This window comes from Podarcis bocagei (genome assembly GCF_964188305.1).
Source record: "Podarcis bocagei genome assembly, chromosome: 14".
Lineage (NCBI taxonomy): Eukaryota > Metazoa > Chordata > Lepidosauria > Squamata > Lacertidae > Podarcis > Podarcis bocagei.
Genome location: NC_138139.1, coordinates 14,162,579 through 14,175,082, shown reverse-complemented (window position 1 = coordinate 14,175,082; position 12,504 = coordinate 14,162,579). Strand labels below are relative to the sequence as shown.

Sequence of the window (12,504 nt, the reverse complement as noted above, 5' to 3'; positions counted from 1 at the left end):
AAGCCGGTTTACAGTTGCCAAATAACAAAATTAGGAAACGGATTGCAAAAAGTAGCTTGGTATCATGCATCACTACCTTGTATCATGCATCGCTTCAAAACAACTTGTTCTGTGCTTGAACCAATGGCACGATATGTTCCTTATGCTGCCACGTTGATTTAAAGGCATTGATTAAGACAAGTTATGACTTAGCATGAATGCAGGGTCTCCAAGAGAGTAGATTGGGGCCATTTTGCTCCTCCCTAGTCACTCTGCTACTGCACTGATGTGTGAACTAGGCCAGTGTCTAATCTTAGTAGCTCCTTTTCTTGGGAAGTATCTGTTCTAATGTAGAGTAAGCCTTGGCCTTTATGAAGTCATGGAGGTACAAATCAAGGTTGGCTAAGATAGACTCTTACAGTTTTATAATGCAGTTGTTTCTAGTAGTAAGTTTTAAACTTTTTAAAATGGACTTGGATTGTGATAGGGAAGGAGGAGTTGCATTTTGTTAATCCAAATGTAATCCAGATAGATTCAGTTACTAAACATCATAGTTGTATCATTAAAAATAAAACATACGATTTATAAAAAAAAATTATAAATACAGTAATGAAATTAAAAGTAATGAAATTAAAAGTCTTCCAGTACTGGATCCTTGCTACCTGGTAGGATTCATGCCCAAGTAATTGTAGGATTGAAACCTTACAATCCAAAAATAAGCATTTTTATACAGATGCAAATCCCTGTGGTCAGTAGGAATTGTTCCTGTTAATTGTACATAGGATTGCATCCTATCCTAATGATGTTTGGCCTTGTTTAGAAGCTAAGTAATAGATTACTTTATATGAGCTGTTCTTCATGTATTACTTGTACCCTCATGTAGTTTATAGGGAGACCTCTTGGAAGTTGTATTAATTAAGCACAGTCAGAGCATGAGACTCTTAATTTCATGGTCATGGGTGCAAGCCCCATGTTGGGAAAAATGATTCCTGCATTGCAGGGGGTTGGACTAGATGACCCTTGTGTCTCCTTCCAACTCTGCAATTATATGATTCTATAAACACAGTGTAGGAGTAAGGAATTAAATATGAAAGTTATGAGTAGGTGTTCACGTGAACAGGTTGTTCAGTACTTAATGAAAGTACTTAGCATTTATAAAATGATGGTGCTACTGCCCACTCATGTTACCTTGTTTTATAGCTTATCTGTTTGAATAAAGCTAAGACACAAACAATAGAAGCTCATAATGACATGTCATGTGCAATCTTAGAGCTTCCATTGTTTGTGTGTCCACCTATCAAAGATGTCATACTGGCAGTATTGAGTTTGTAAAAGCATTTCACCCAATGTGTTCATTGAATATTGATTTGTAGATTTGTAGATACAGTATTCCCAACTAAGGGTTGCATGCCTTAGTATACCCATTTCCTGATCGGAATTTGCTTTGTCTTGTGTATCTTCAAAAAAACAGCCATTCATTAGTCTAACATGCAAGCAAATGAAACAGTTTGTATGATCCTTTTTAAAACAGATAAATGATGCATGTTAATCTGAATCTGTAAGATGTTCTGTTTGGCAGTTGAGCTGGAACAGATAATAAAAAGTGGTGTGAGTTTTCCAGACAAAATGTAATAGGAACATTTTGTGCTGCTTTAAATGGAGATCTGATTTAGCATGTATACTTGACTTGCATTTAGTAAACAATATCTGATCCCCTCCCAGTAACCAAAAGTAGTTTGACTGAAACATATGATATGAGAAAAATGTCAAAACAATCGAGTTGTTTTAAATGTCCTATTCAAAGCATTACTTAGAAATTTATATTTAGAAATACTCCAATGAAAATGTTAAGACATAGCTCAATAGCATACATCCCCCTTAAGCTATTTAGATTTTAATAACACATTACTATTCATTTACCGTATTTTTCGCCCCATAGGACGCACTGCTTTGCGCCGGGCTCCGGAGGATTGCGCAGAGCTTCCTGAAGCCTGGAGAGCGAGAGGGGTCGGTGCGCACCGACCCCTCTCGCTCTCCAGGCTTCAGCGAAAGCCTGTATTTGCCCCATAGGACGCACACACATTTCCCCTTCATTTTTGGAGGGGGAAAGGTGCGTCCTATAGGGCGAAAAATATGGTACTCAGAAGTAAGCCACATTGAGTTCTAGAGTGCTAGCTCCGTAGTAAGCCTGTTTAAGATTCCAGCCTAAGGGAGAAAAAGGAAGATGCTGAAAATTAACATATACTAATTTTAGCATGCCTGGACTTCTGCTTGCATAAGTGTTTGCTTTCTAGTGAGAGTCTCCTGAAAAATAAAAGTTTGCTTTTAAACAGTACTACTACTACATTGGTTCCATTTGCCTAATGTAACTTGTATTACATTAATGCACAAGCAGTCCTAAAAGTGGAGAAATTACTACCCCATCATTGATTAAAAAGTAAGATTTTTCAGACAGAACTTTGCATAAAATGCTCCTGCTATCTTCTAGTCAACCAGCATATTTCCCATTCCTTAAGATTGCATTGAATAATCTAACTATAGCCACATCTGTTTTTGTGTTTACAAAGCGACTCTTAAAATAGGCAAAGTGTAAGTTCTTAATATGCTTGTTACTACATATTCTCAATTTTAAAACTGACCAATATTTTTTTTCAAATTGCCGAAAGATAAAAGGTCACTATTATAACTAGGCTGCTTCTTTTTCCAGCTGTTAGCCAGTATAAAACCCAACATTATTTTGAATCTGAAACATAATATGTAAGCATCTGCCTTGTGTTAATTACACTAAGTGCCTTCAGCCGACAGCACTATTCTGCTTAGAAGGACAGCATGGGTTCTGTTTTAATGGGTAATATTGAACGTCTGTTACAGGTTTTTTGTATATTGTAGTCTAAAGATTAAACACAGTGCTGTAACTATAAGACAAAGTTTACCAGTCTGTTCCTGCTAGTGTCATCTTCTGTCGCTGCAGCTGCTAAATAATACAGTAGCCTTTATATTGAAAACAAAGGTGGCTTTATGTTAAATATCTTGGAAGAAATGTAATGGTCAGTGGGAAACATATATAATGAGCTATTGCATACATTCTGTAAAATTAAACTGAAAGCTGGGAAAGTCTTAAAATCCTGTGCTTTGAAAGAAAATAGCTAACACAAACAATAGAATATGTAAGTACTGATGGTTGTATTTATATAGTGTCACCAGTGTGCATGTTCCTTTAGAGCAGAAATAGGTTCCTGTGTAATCCATACTCTGATAGAAGTGGAAACAATAGACAGATTGTTATTTGCGAATGGCTTAATGTAGAGGCTCTGAAATCAAAAGCCAAACTTAATTCAAACTAAACCTGAATAAGAAAACAATACACTAATTACCGGCAATCTTATATCCTGCTGTTTTGCTCAAAGGTGGGTTTGGATTATGAATTATTATTAAATATATTTATGTAGTCACCATTTATTGTGTGGCTTGCAACAAAATACTAAACACATAATACAGTGGTACCTTGGTTTGCATACGTCTTGGTTTGCATACATTTTGGATTACAAACACGTCAAACCCGGAAGTGCGTGTCCCTGTTTGCAACCTTTTTTGGGATTACAACCCCCCTTTTTTATTACAAACATATTTTTTTGGGAGGCCCCATTGGCAAAAGCAGGCCTTGGGCTACAACCTGTTTTGGTTTACAAACGGACCTCCGGAACAGATTATGGTTGTAAACCAAGGTAGCACTATATACAATAACCAATAAAACAAGAAACCTCAAAAAAACTTACTTGTGTTGAGGCAGCATGAAATAATTTACATCTCTGTTCTAAAACAGTTTAAAAGTTTGGGTGAACAAAAGGGACTTCAGTTGGCACTGAAAATACCACAAAGTCTCTGTATGACCATCTTTGGGGAGGCTGTTCCATAGCTGAGATGCCACTAATCAAAAGTCCCTTTCCTTGGTACCTCCCTGATTTGCTTTGCCTGCTGAAGCTACCCAGAGGAAGGCCTCCAAAGCAATATTAAGCTTCAGGTTGGCATGTGCAGGAAAAGGCAATTGGTACTTTAAATTGGGACTAGATTATTTTTGCAGGAAAGAATTGAAGGAGGCCTTGAGTTTAAGCACTCCTCCTCCTCCTCTGGTATGGACACAAGTGGCCGTAAAGCTTTCTCTTCTCTTTTAGTTTAACCACTAGGTTATCTGAACTATGGTTTGTTGAAATAAGGTGTGTGTGTGTGTGCGCGCGCACGCGCGCACACACACACACACACACGGCAACAAATGGCTCCTTAAACCAAGGTAGTCGCCAAAACAGAATATCTAGTTGCCATTTTGGGGCAAGACATCTGTAAAGTTTTGTTGTTTTTTTTTTAAAAATGACTGTCTATGATTGATTATACCAGCATGAGTTTGACCAAACTGCAGGAGGCAGTGGAAGACAGAAGTGCCTGGCGTGCTCTGGTCCATGGGGTCACAAAGAGTCGGACACGACTAAACGACTAAACAACAACAATGATTGATTATCTGTTAAACATCTGGCTAGTTCAGATGACAACCTAGGGCAGTGGTGGTCAAACTTTGCCCTCCAGCTCTTTCGGGACTACAATTCCTATCATCCCTGGCCACTGGTCCTGTTAACTAGGGATGATGGGAGTTGTAGTCACAAAAACAGCTGGAGGGCCAAGTTTGGCCATCACTGACATAGAGCTAGGTTAAGAACTTTGTGAACTTAAATAAAAGTCACTTGATCCAGGGACAGTCCATATATATATCAGCCTATTCCTCCCTCTTCTTAATGATGACACAGACCATTCATAATGTAAGAATATTCTTACATTACTGTGAGCAGGGCAGTGGGGTGGGGTAAGTGAAGGCAAACTACAACAATTAACTGTAATGTCGTTCACTGCTCCTGTTCAGGCTGCACAGAAAAAGCATTTTGGTTCCTGAAATTCATTCTAATTCTGCAGATAAAATATAACTGATAGAATTCTGCAGGATGTGGTATTAGTGTGTGAAAACAGTCAAGATCCAATTATTCCCAGGCATGCACCTCCAGGTGGTGGAAATGTCTGGCGCCGCCATCCTGGCACCCAGGTACAGTGGTGCCTCGCAAGACGAAATTAATCTGTTCCGCGAGTCTCTTCGTCTAGCGGTTTTTTCGTCTTGCAAAGCAACCCTATTAGCGGTTTAGCGGCTATTAGCGGCTTAGCGGCTAAAAGGCTATTAGCGGCTTAGAAAAAGGGTGGGAAAGCGAAAAAAATCTCAAGACTCGCAAGACATTTTCGTCTTGTGAAGCAAGCCCATAGGGAAATTCATCCTGCGAAGCGCATCGAAAAACGGAAAACCCTTTCGTCTAGCGGGTTTTTCGTCTTGCGAGGCATTCGTTTTGCAGGGCACCACTGTATTTACACTTGGCTGCAAGTGGCCAATAGGCAGGTGCAAAATGTGCCTGGCTAACTTCGAACACTGCTTCAAACCATAGGTCATAGGTTATAGGTTTGTCTCAATTAACCATAATTATGATTAAGGTGTGAATGTCATGACCAGTTGCAGTGAATCTAAAACAGAAGCAAAAGCTTCCAAACTCATTGCAGTTGTACCAGAAGAGGAAAGTGGGCTTGACTTGTTGAGAGTATAATTGCTGCATCGGGTATCATAGCTAATAGCTTTCCTTTGGGAGGGTAACTTATCTTCTGCAGGTTTTAAAAAAATAAATACTTTGTCAGATTTGTTTCTTACTAGTATATTTCCTCTAGTAGACTCTTGACCCAGACTCTTGACTCTTGATTGAAGTGCATAACATTGGAAATCAGTTTTCTATTTATTTGAAATACATTACTTTGCCCAACAGTTATCCCCTGATTCTAGGAAGTGTGGGATACTAGTTATAGCTCAATCTTTTGCAAATGTGTTTGGAAGTTATATTTTGTTCAGTGGAACTTGTTGGTTTTTTTTAGAAAAGGGTGCATAAGATTGAAGTTTCACCTATCAACAATAAGTGATTATTCATACTTGAATAGACCCACCGAAAGCAATAAACTTAAAGTAACATTTTCCTGGGGGTGTAACTCATTCCATCCTCATTTAGATTGATCACATGCAATGCTCTAAATGAGTGATGGCCAAACTTGGCCCTCCAGCTGTTTTTGGACTACAACTCCCATCATCCCTAGCTAACAGGACCAGTGGTCAGGGATGATGGGAATTGTAGTGCAAAAACAGCTGGAGGGCCAAGTTTGGCCATCACTGCTCTAAACAGTATCTCCTATGCTACGTTCTAGCATAAAATTTCATGTATTTACTGCAGATAAATGTGTGGCACAAAACATGACTGTCTTTAATTGTTTTCCTATTTTGTAATGTGCATTCTTCAGAAGACTGAACTTAGGTCTGTTGTGCATGTTTCCTTGGGTGGCATAGTTGTTTGCATAGTTGTCACCTCCTCTCTGGTTACTGCTCTGGTGCTTTAGATAAGGGATATATTTCCTGCACATGGAACTAGAATAAATTGTGTGTGTCAGTGTGTAACAGTCTATGTAGTATTCTACCAGCTTTGAGATTGCTGATCTTAAATGCAAGTAATTTTGCTTGAATAATTTTGACTGGGGAAATGTAACATGGTAAACCTAATGAAAATACAGCCCTAGTGGCTATGACATACCGTACTTAAGTACTGGCAGCCCAGAAAATACTCTAGTTTATGTTCCCTAACATGTTAACATGTTTCTTTCTCTTCCCTTAAGAATGTGAAACTGTCTGCTGAAGTAGAACCATTCATTCCTCAGAAGAAGGGTCCGGATTCACTTATGATGTCTATGGCGTTACCTACTGACAGTGGAGGAGTTAATGGCGTGGAACCAGCTCCTATTCCTAGCTACCTGATTACTTGCTACCCATTTGTTCAGGAAAACCAGTCCAATAGGTAATTAAATATATTCTGTGACTAAATAAATGAATGTAAATATTTTCTGCATCTGCCATTTATTTTTCTGTGTTCCCTAAAATACTGGTAAGCTTTCACACTAAACTTCAGCACTTAAAGCTGAAATTTTGTGCATGTTTTCTTGGGTGTAAGCTGTTCCAAACTTAGTGACACTTGCTTCTGGGTAAACATGTGAGGATTAGATTGCATGTTAGTTGAATAATATGGTTGTAGAAGGAACTTATTTGCTTTCTCTCCAGGTTGTTGTTTTTTTAACCATTCGGAAAAATAATCTATTTTTTGTGTCTCCTGAATGAAAGGTGGTGAGGCTCAGACCTTCAAGCCACCTCTTAAATTTGCTATCTGTTAGAGCAGCGAAATTAGCTTCATGCCACTTCCAAAATGAGGCAGTGGCCTCCATTTGCTGCCTTCTTTGCATAGTTGCTGAGGCAGAAAACTGCTCATATTTTCACCGAGCATAGGCCTATGATGAACCCTCTGGAAACATGTAATTCAGGTCTCCCTTTGATGTTTAAGACTGCAGTTGTAATCCCATTTACATGGAAGTAAGCACCATTAATTCAGCAGAATTTAATTCTGAATGGACACTGTGAGGACTTGTCTATAATTTTACCTGTAAAAACATAGGACTCCAATGCTAGTATAGCACTCAGTATCTCACAATAGTGTAATACTTAGCTTGTGCAGTACAGTTTGGTGCAATTAGTTCCTCATCCCTAGAACTGAACAGCCATATGAACACAGTGGGGAAATATATGTGGGATGGACAGCGCTTAGCACTTGCAAAATCTTTCTTTTTGGTTTTAAAGGAAAGAAGCGGTGCTGGTGGACTGTTGCACACTTAACCATTCAGAAAGTGCATTATTCTCTTCCTCTCCACAGGCAACTTCCGCTGTATAACAATGAGATCAGATGGCAGCAGCCCAACCCAAACCCTGCTGGTCCATACCTTGCTTATCCCATTATTTCTGCCCAGCCACCTGTGTCTGCTGAATACACGTATTACCAATTGATGCCAGCACCATGTGCCCAGGTCATGGGCTTTTATCATCCTTTTCCAGCCCCTTACTCAGCACCCTTCCAGACAACAAGTGCCATAAATACAGTCACAGCAGAATGCGCGGATCGCCCAACCCAACCCAACCAGGTCTTTTCATTATGTAGTCAGCAGAGTAGAAGCTCCAACAGGGGACCAGCTGTGCAAAAAGTAAGTCCATTTAGCAAGCAACATAATTGAAGGATGAATGGCTAGTTTGGAATATATCGGTGAAGTATATGTTTGTCAATACAGTCCAACCTCGGTCCTCGAACGCCTCCATTTTGGAACATTTTGGCTCCCGGATGCCGAAAACCTGAAAGTAAATGCTCCAGTTTGTGAACGTTTTTCTGAAGCTGAACGTCCGACGCAGCTTCCTCTTGAGTGCAGGAAGCTCCTGCAGCCAGTTGGAAGCCGCACCTTGGTTGTTGAACATTTCGGAAGCTGAACGGGCTTCTGGAACGGATTACATTCGACAACCAGGGTTTGACTGTATCCATATCATTGTTGTAAAACACTATACTGGAAATGAAAATCCTATTAAAAAATATTTTACACCAGAAATACAAGAATCTAGGAAATATTTTTGTGCAGAGAATAAACTCTTTGCATTCTGCATGCCGTATTGGGGCAGCATAGAGCACAACCTCTCACTTGTTCCCTTCCTCGGTCTGCTTATGCCAGGCATGGCCAAACTTGGCCCTCCAGTTGTTTGGGGACTACAGTTCCCATAATCCCTGACCCCTGGTCCTGTTAGCTAGGGATCATGGGAGTTGTAGTCCCAAAACAGCTGGAGGGCCAGGTTTGGCCATGCCTGGTTTATGCAATTGGGCATGCACAAAAGCCCAAGCCTAGTTGTTGTGTGATTCAAGACCTTTTCACATGTAGACACACATATAACATAGTTTTTATCTGATACAGGTATCAAAACTAACAAAAGTTAAGACAAGTACTCCATATAAAATGCACCTTTATAAAAGACAAAATAATTTTTTTTTATTGTTACCTGCTTAGGTTTTGAGGATAAAGCAGTTTGAAAAAAATAAAGGACATCCTTAGTTTATTTTGCCAGCAGAATATGGTGGTTACTTGAGCTTTCTAAAAAATAGTCTCCCAATATATTTTGCTATATCTAGTGCACACAGTTCCTGTTGAATTCAGTATGTTTTACACATGTGCAGTTGGAGGCAAGATTGTAACCACAATGTACACATCTGTTGCCTAGAGTAATGTAATGCTCACTGTTTTATTTTTAAAAAAGTGGTGCAGTATCAGCCTAATTTCATTTTTGGTGTTTCTGAAGTGCTGTGGTAAGATTGTAGTGTTGAACTCGATACATTTTAAAAACCTTTACCCTCCCTTCTTGAAAATCATGAATACCTCTAGCTCACATCCATGCAAACATGAATAGGTGTCATATTTATGTACAGTGGTACCTCTGGTTGCGCACGGGATCCATTCCGGAGCTCCGGTCAGATCCCGAGGAATTCGCAACTGAAGGTACCTGTTCTGCACATGCGCACAACACAGTAGAGCGCTTCTGTGTATGTGCGCGCGATGAAACCTGGAAAAATACTTCCGGGTTTGCCGCGTGCGTAACCCGAAAGATACACAACCAGAGGTGTGCATATTCAGAGGTACCACTGTACTTGCTTTTGAAATTTTATTTTTAAATGTGTTAAATGACAGTTCTTAAAAAAACACAGGCAGCCATACGGATGTAATATTTTTAAAAACTCTTAAAAGCCACCATAATAGTAAATTGCTGCTTTTGGCAAATTAATTCCAAAAGGAATTAATAGTGTTTAAGTGCTGCCTAACCTCTGCTTAAGATGTATTAAAAGCAGTTAATTTATCCATTTGAGTTACCCTTAATACTGTCTTCCATACTTCCAAGAATGATAGAATTCTGGACTATGTCCAATTCTTAATTATCATACTTGGACACCTACCAAAAGGTTCTCAATACATTTTTAAAAATCACACTTAACAGTTATACTTCAGTAAAGCAATTTCAGCAGCTTGACATGCTAGGTTTGGGTTCCAAACACGTTGCAGTAGCTGGAACATCAGAAGTGTGAATGTACCTAATGTAGAAATCGTAGTTTATTAGTTATCAGTACAGATAGATGAAAGCTGCTTAGCAAAATATGAAAGATCTTTAAACAATGGACTGTACTTGGTACTCATTATTTATTCATTGTTTTGTATGGAACATACGTTGATTTTTTGTTAAAGTGCTGATTGATCTAAGGTTAGTTTCCAAATGTTTGCGGATAATATTCAATAATCTTCTGTGGTTATTTTATATGAAAATTGTCTTTCCTAAACCAAGTCCACTGGCTTACAAAATAAATCTCTTTCCTTGGCTAATCATTTTAAACAGCAACAGCCTCCACAGATACACATAAAAAGCAAAAGGCCTCCAGTGAAAAGTGTTGCTATCCAGAAAGAGACCAGTGCGTCGGGCCCTGAGAGCAGACCTAAAATTGTACTCTTGGTGGATGCTTGTCAGCAAACAGGTACAGTAATATTCTATGCTTAAATGAAATTTCCTTGTACCTGAAAAGGTCCTTGTACAAAGCTTATATAGGAATATCTGTGATGGAAGTATTGGGTGTTCCTCCCATTCTGAGATGATATGCTTTATCTGCCTTGGCCCCTGGGCAAGTTTACATTGGCTATTAGGCATCATTCAGGTGTTGTATCTCCCTTCTTTACCACTAATATTTCTGTCTTTTTAAGTCAAATTTTATTCAATTATTTTCTCAGAACATTGTCTTATGAACATAATCACAACTGACAGTATATTACTACTTTCAGTCTAGCTGTCCAAGTCCAAAAATGGTCCAGTGAAGACTAACTATGCTGAATGGTCACAGAATGCTGACCAGGGCAGAGTGGGAATGGAAAATGAGGAAGAAGGAATAGGGTCCTAAAAACAAGCATAATTAACTAGAATCTGGGACATTTCCCACACAACATAGCAACAGCTGTTCTTGTTTGTTTTTAGCATTTTGTATTTTAAATGTGCTGTTTTAGTTTGTGTAACACTCCTTGAGTCCCATTGTAGGGGGAAAGTGGATATAAATTTAAAAAAAAATAGATACCATCCATTGCCTATCTTGCACTTTAGAAACTCAAGCACCAAGGCTGTAGAAGGAAGGGGAAATTATTGCCATCTGCACCTGTAACAAAACTCTCTGGCAATGGGTTGTTCTAGATAGCTATCTAGAATGCCTGATAATTCTATTACTATTGTGACAGCTCTTCCTAACTGCTTGTATGTGGAAGAAGACTAGGATGCTCCAAAGCACTGTTGGTTCTTAGTAATCCCACTTGCCTTGCCTTGCAGACTTTCCATCGGAGATCGCAAGCAAATCACTGTCGGAGAGTGTGAGCGCCATGCACTGGAAACCAAAAAGCAGGCGGCGGCGAACCTCCCACCCTGTGGAGTCCTCTAGTGAGCAAGGGGCTAGCGAAGCAGACATTGATAGTGACAGTGGTTATTGCAGTCCTAAACACAGCAACCAGGCTGCTGGTGTGACCTCAAGGAGCACAGAATCTGCTGCATCAAATGTAGGTAAACGCCTGAAGTGTTTAAAAGGGATGAAGATGGCACAAAATAAGCAAAATCTTAAAATCTCTTCTTTTTTAAAATTTTCAGATGATGGAACCATCAATACATCCAGGTAACTTTCATATATATAGAGAGAGATCAGAAAATCTCAAGCATTCAAGCATTGCTGTTTTTGCCAACATTCTTTCCCTAACAGCATCAATAAACCACCTTTTTTTCTATTGTCCTTCCGTCTGATACATATGCCAGGCCTGAGGTGAAAATTAAGCTCCATAAGAAATGCATATAAGGCTTCATTTTTAATTGTGCATTCCTTACTTCTTACGTTAACACAATGCAAGTAACTTACAGTAAAGGAACAAATAAATGTTCGTTTAGAAAGAAAACATGTTGTACTTGGCAGACAATGGGAGTAATAGCTATAACAAGCCACTTTCATTCAAAATTATCTGATGTGAACCATTGGAACAGGTAAAACTACTGAAAACAGGAACTAATTTTACAGGGTATATATATACAGAGCTAGATTTTGCACCTAGCTATCTCTCCTTATATGTATAACTTTCAGTACTGTTGGAGAATGGATGTATTTTTTTTACACTTTGTTTTTCATACATGGAGTATTTCCTTAAATGTATGCGGTGTTTATTTCAGGAGCCGTCAGTTGGGCAAGTGTCAGTTCCCAAGCAACTCAGAAAAAGCCTTGGATAGAGAGAACACCTGTTTTCTCAAGAGGTGGACGGCAACCTGAGCAGTGTAGTAACTCACAGGTAACCTTTTACTATGAAAACCCTAAACTTAGTGTAAGTTTTGCAGGTTAAGCAGGGCTGTACATCAGTTTCTTTAAAAGACGAAAGCTACTGTAGAAAGCAGGTAAAACTGCCATACTTGTACCATACATTGGTTCAGTGCTATAGAGGGCATTTGGGGACATCATTAAAGGGCATATGAGATTTATAACCATTTAGTCATGA

The 12,504-nt window shown here is 39.1% G+C and overlaps 1 protein-coding gene across 1 annotated transcript in view; it reads left to right on the top strand.

Moving 5' to 3' along the window:
- SECISBP2L (SECIS binding protein 2 like) overlaps positions 1 to 12,504 on the top strand; it is a 40,675-nt gene that overhangs the window by 4,389 nt on the left and 23,782 nt on the right. Inside the window, exons 2-7 of the mRNA XM_081170008.1 lie at positions 6,715 to 6,893; positions 7,797 to 8,121; positions 10,337 to 10,472; positions 11,306 to 11,529; positions 11,618 to 11,642; positions 12,185 to 12,300. Coding sequence (XP_081026134.1) covers positions 6,715 to 6,893; positions 7,797 to 8,121; positions 10,337 to 10,472; positions 11,306 to 11,529; positions 11,618 to 11,642; positions 12,185 to 12,300 — 1,005 coding nt within the window. The remainder of the gene's footprint in view (positions 1 to 6,714; positions 6,894 to 7,796; positions 8,122 to 10,336; positions 10,473 to 11,305; positions 11,530 to 11,617; positions 11,643 to 12,184; positions 12,301 to 12,504) is intronic.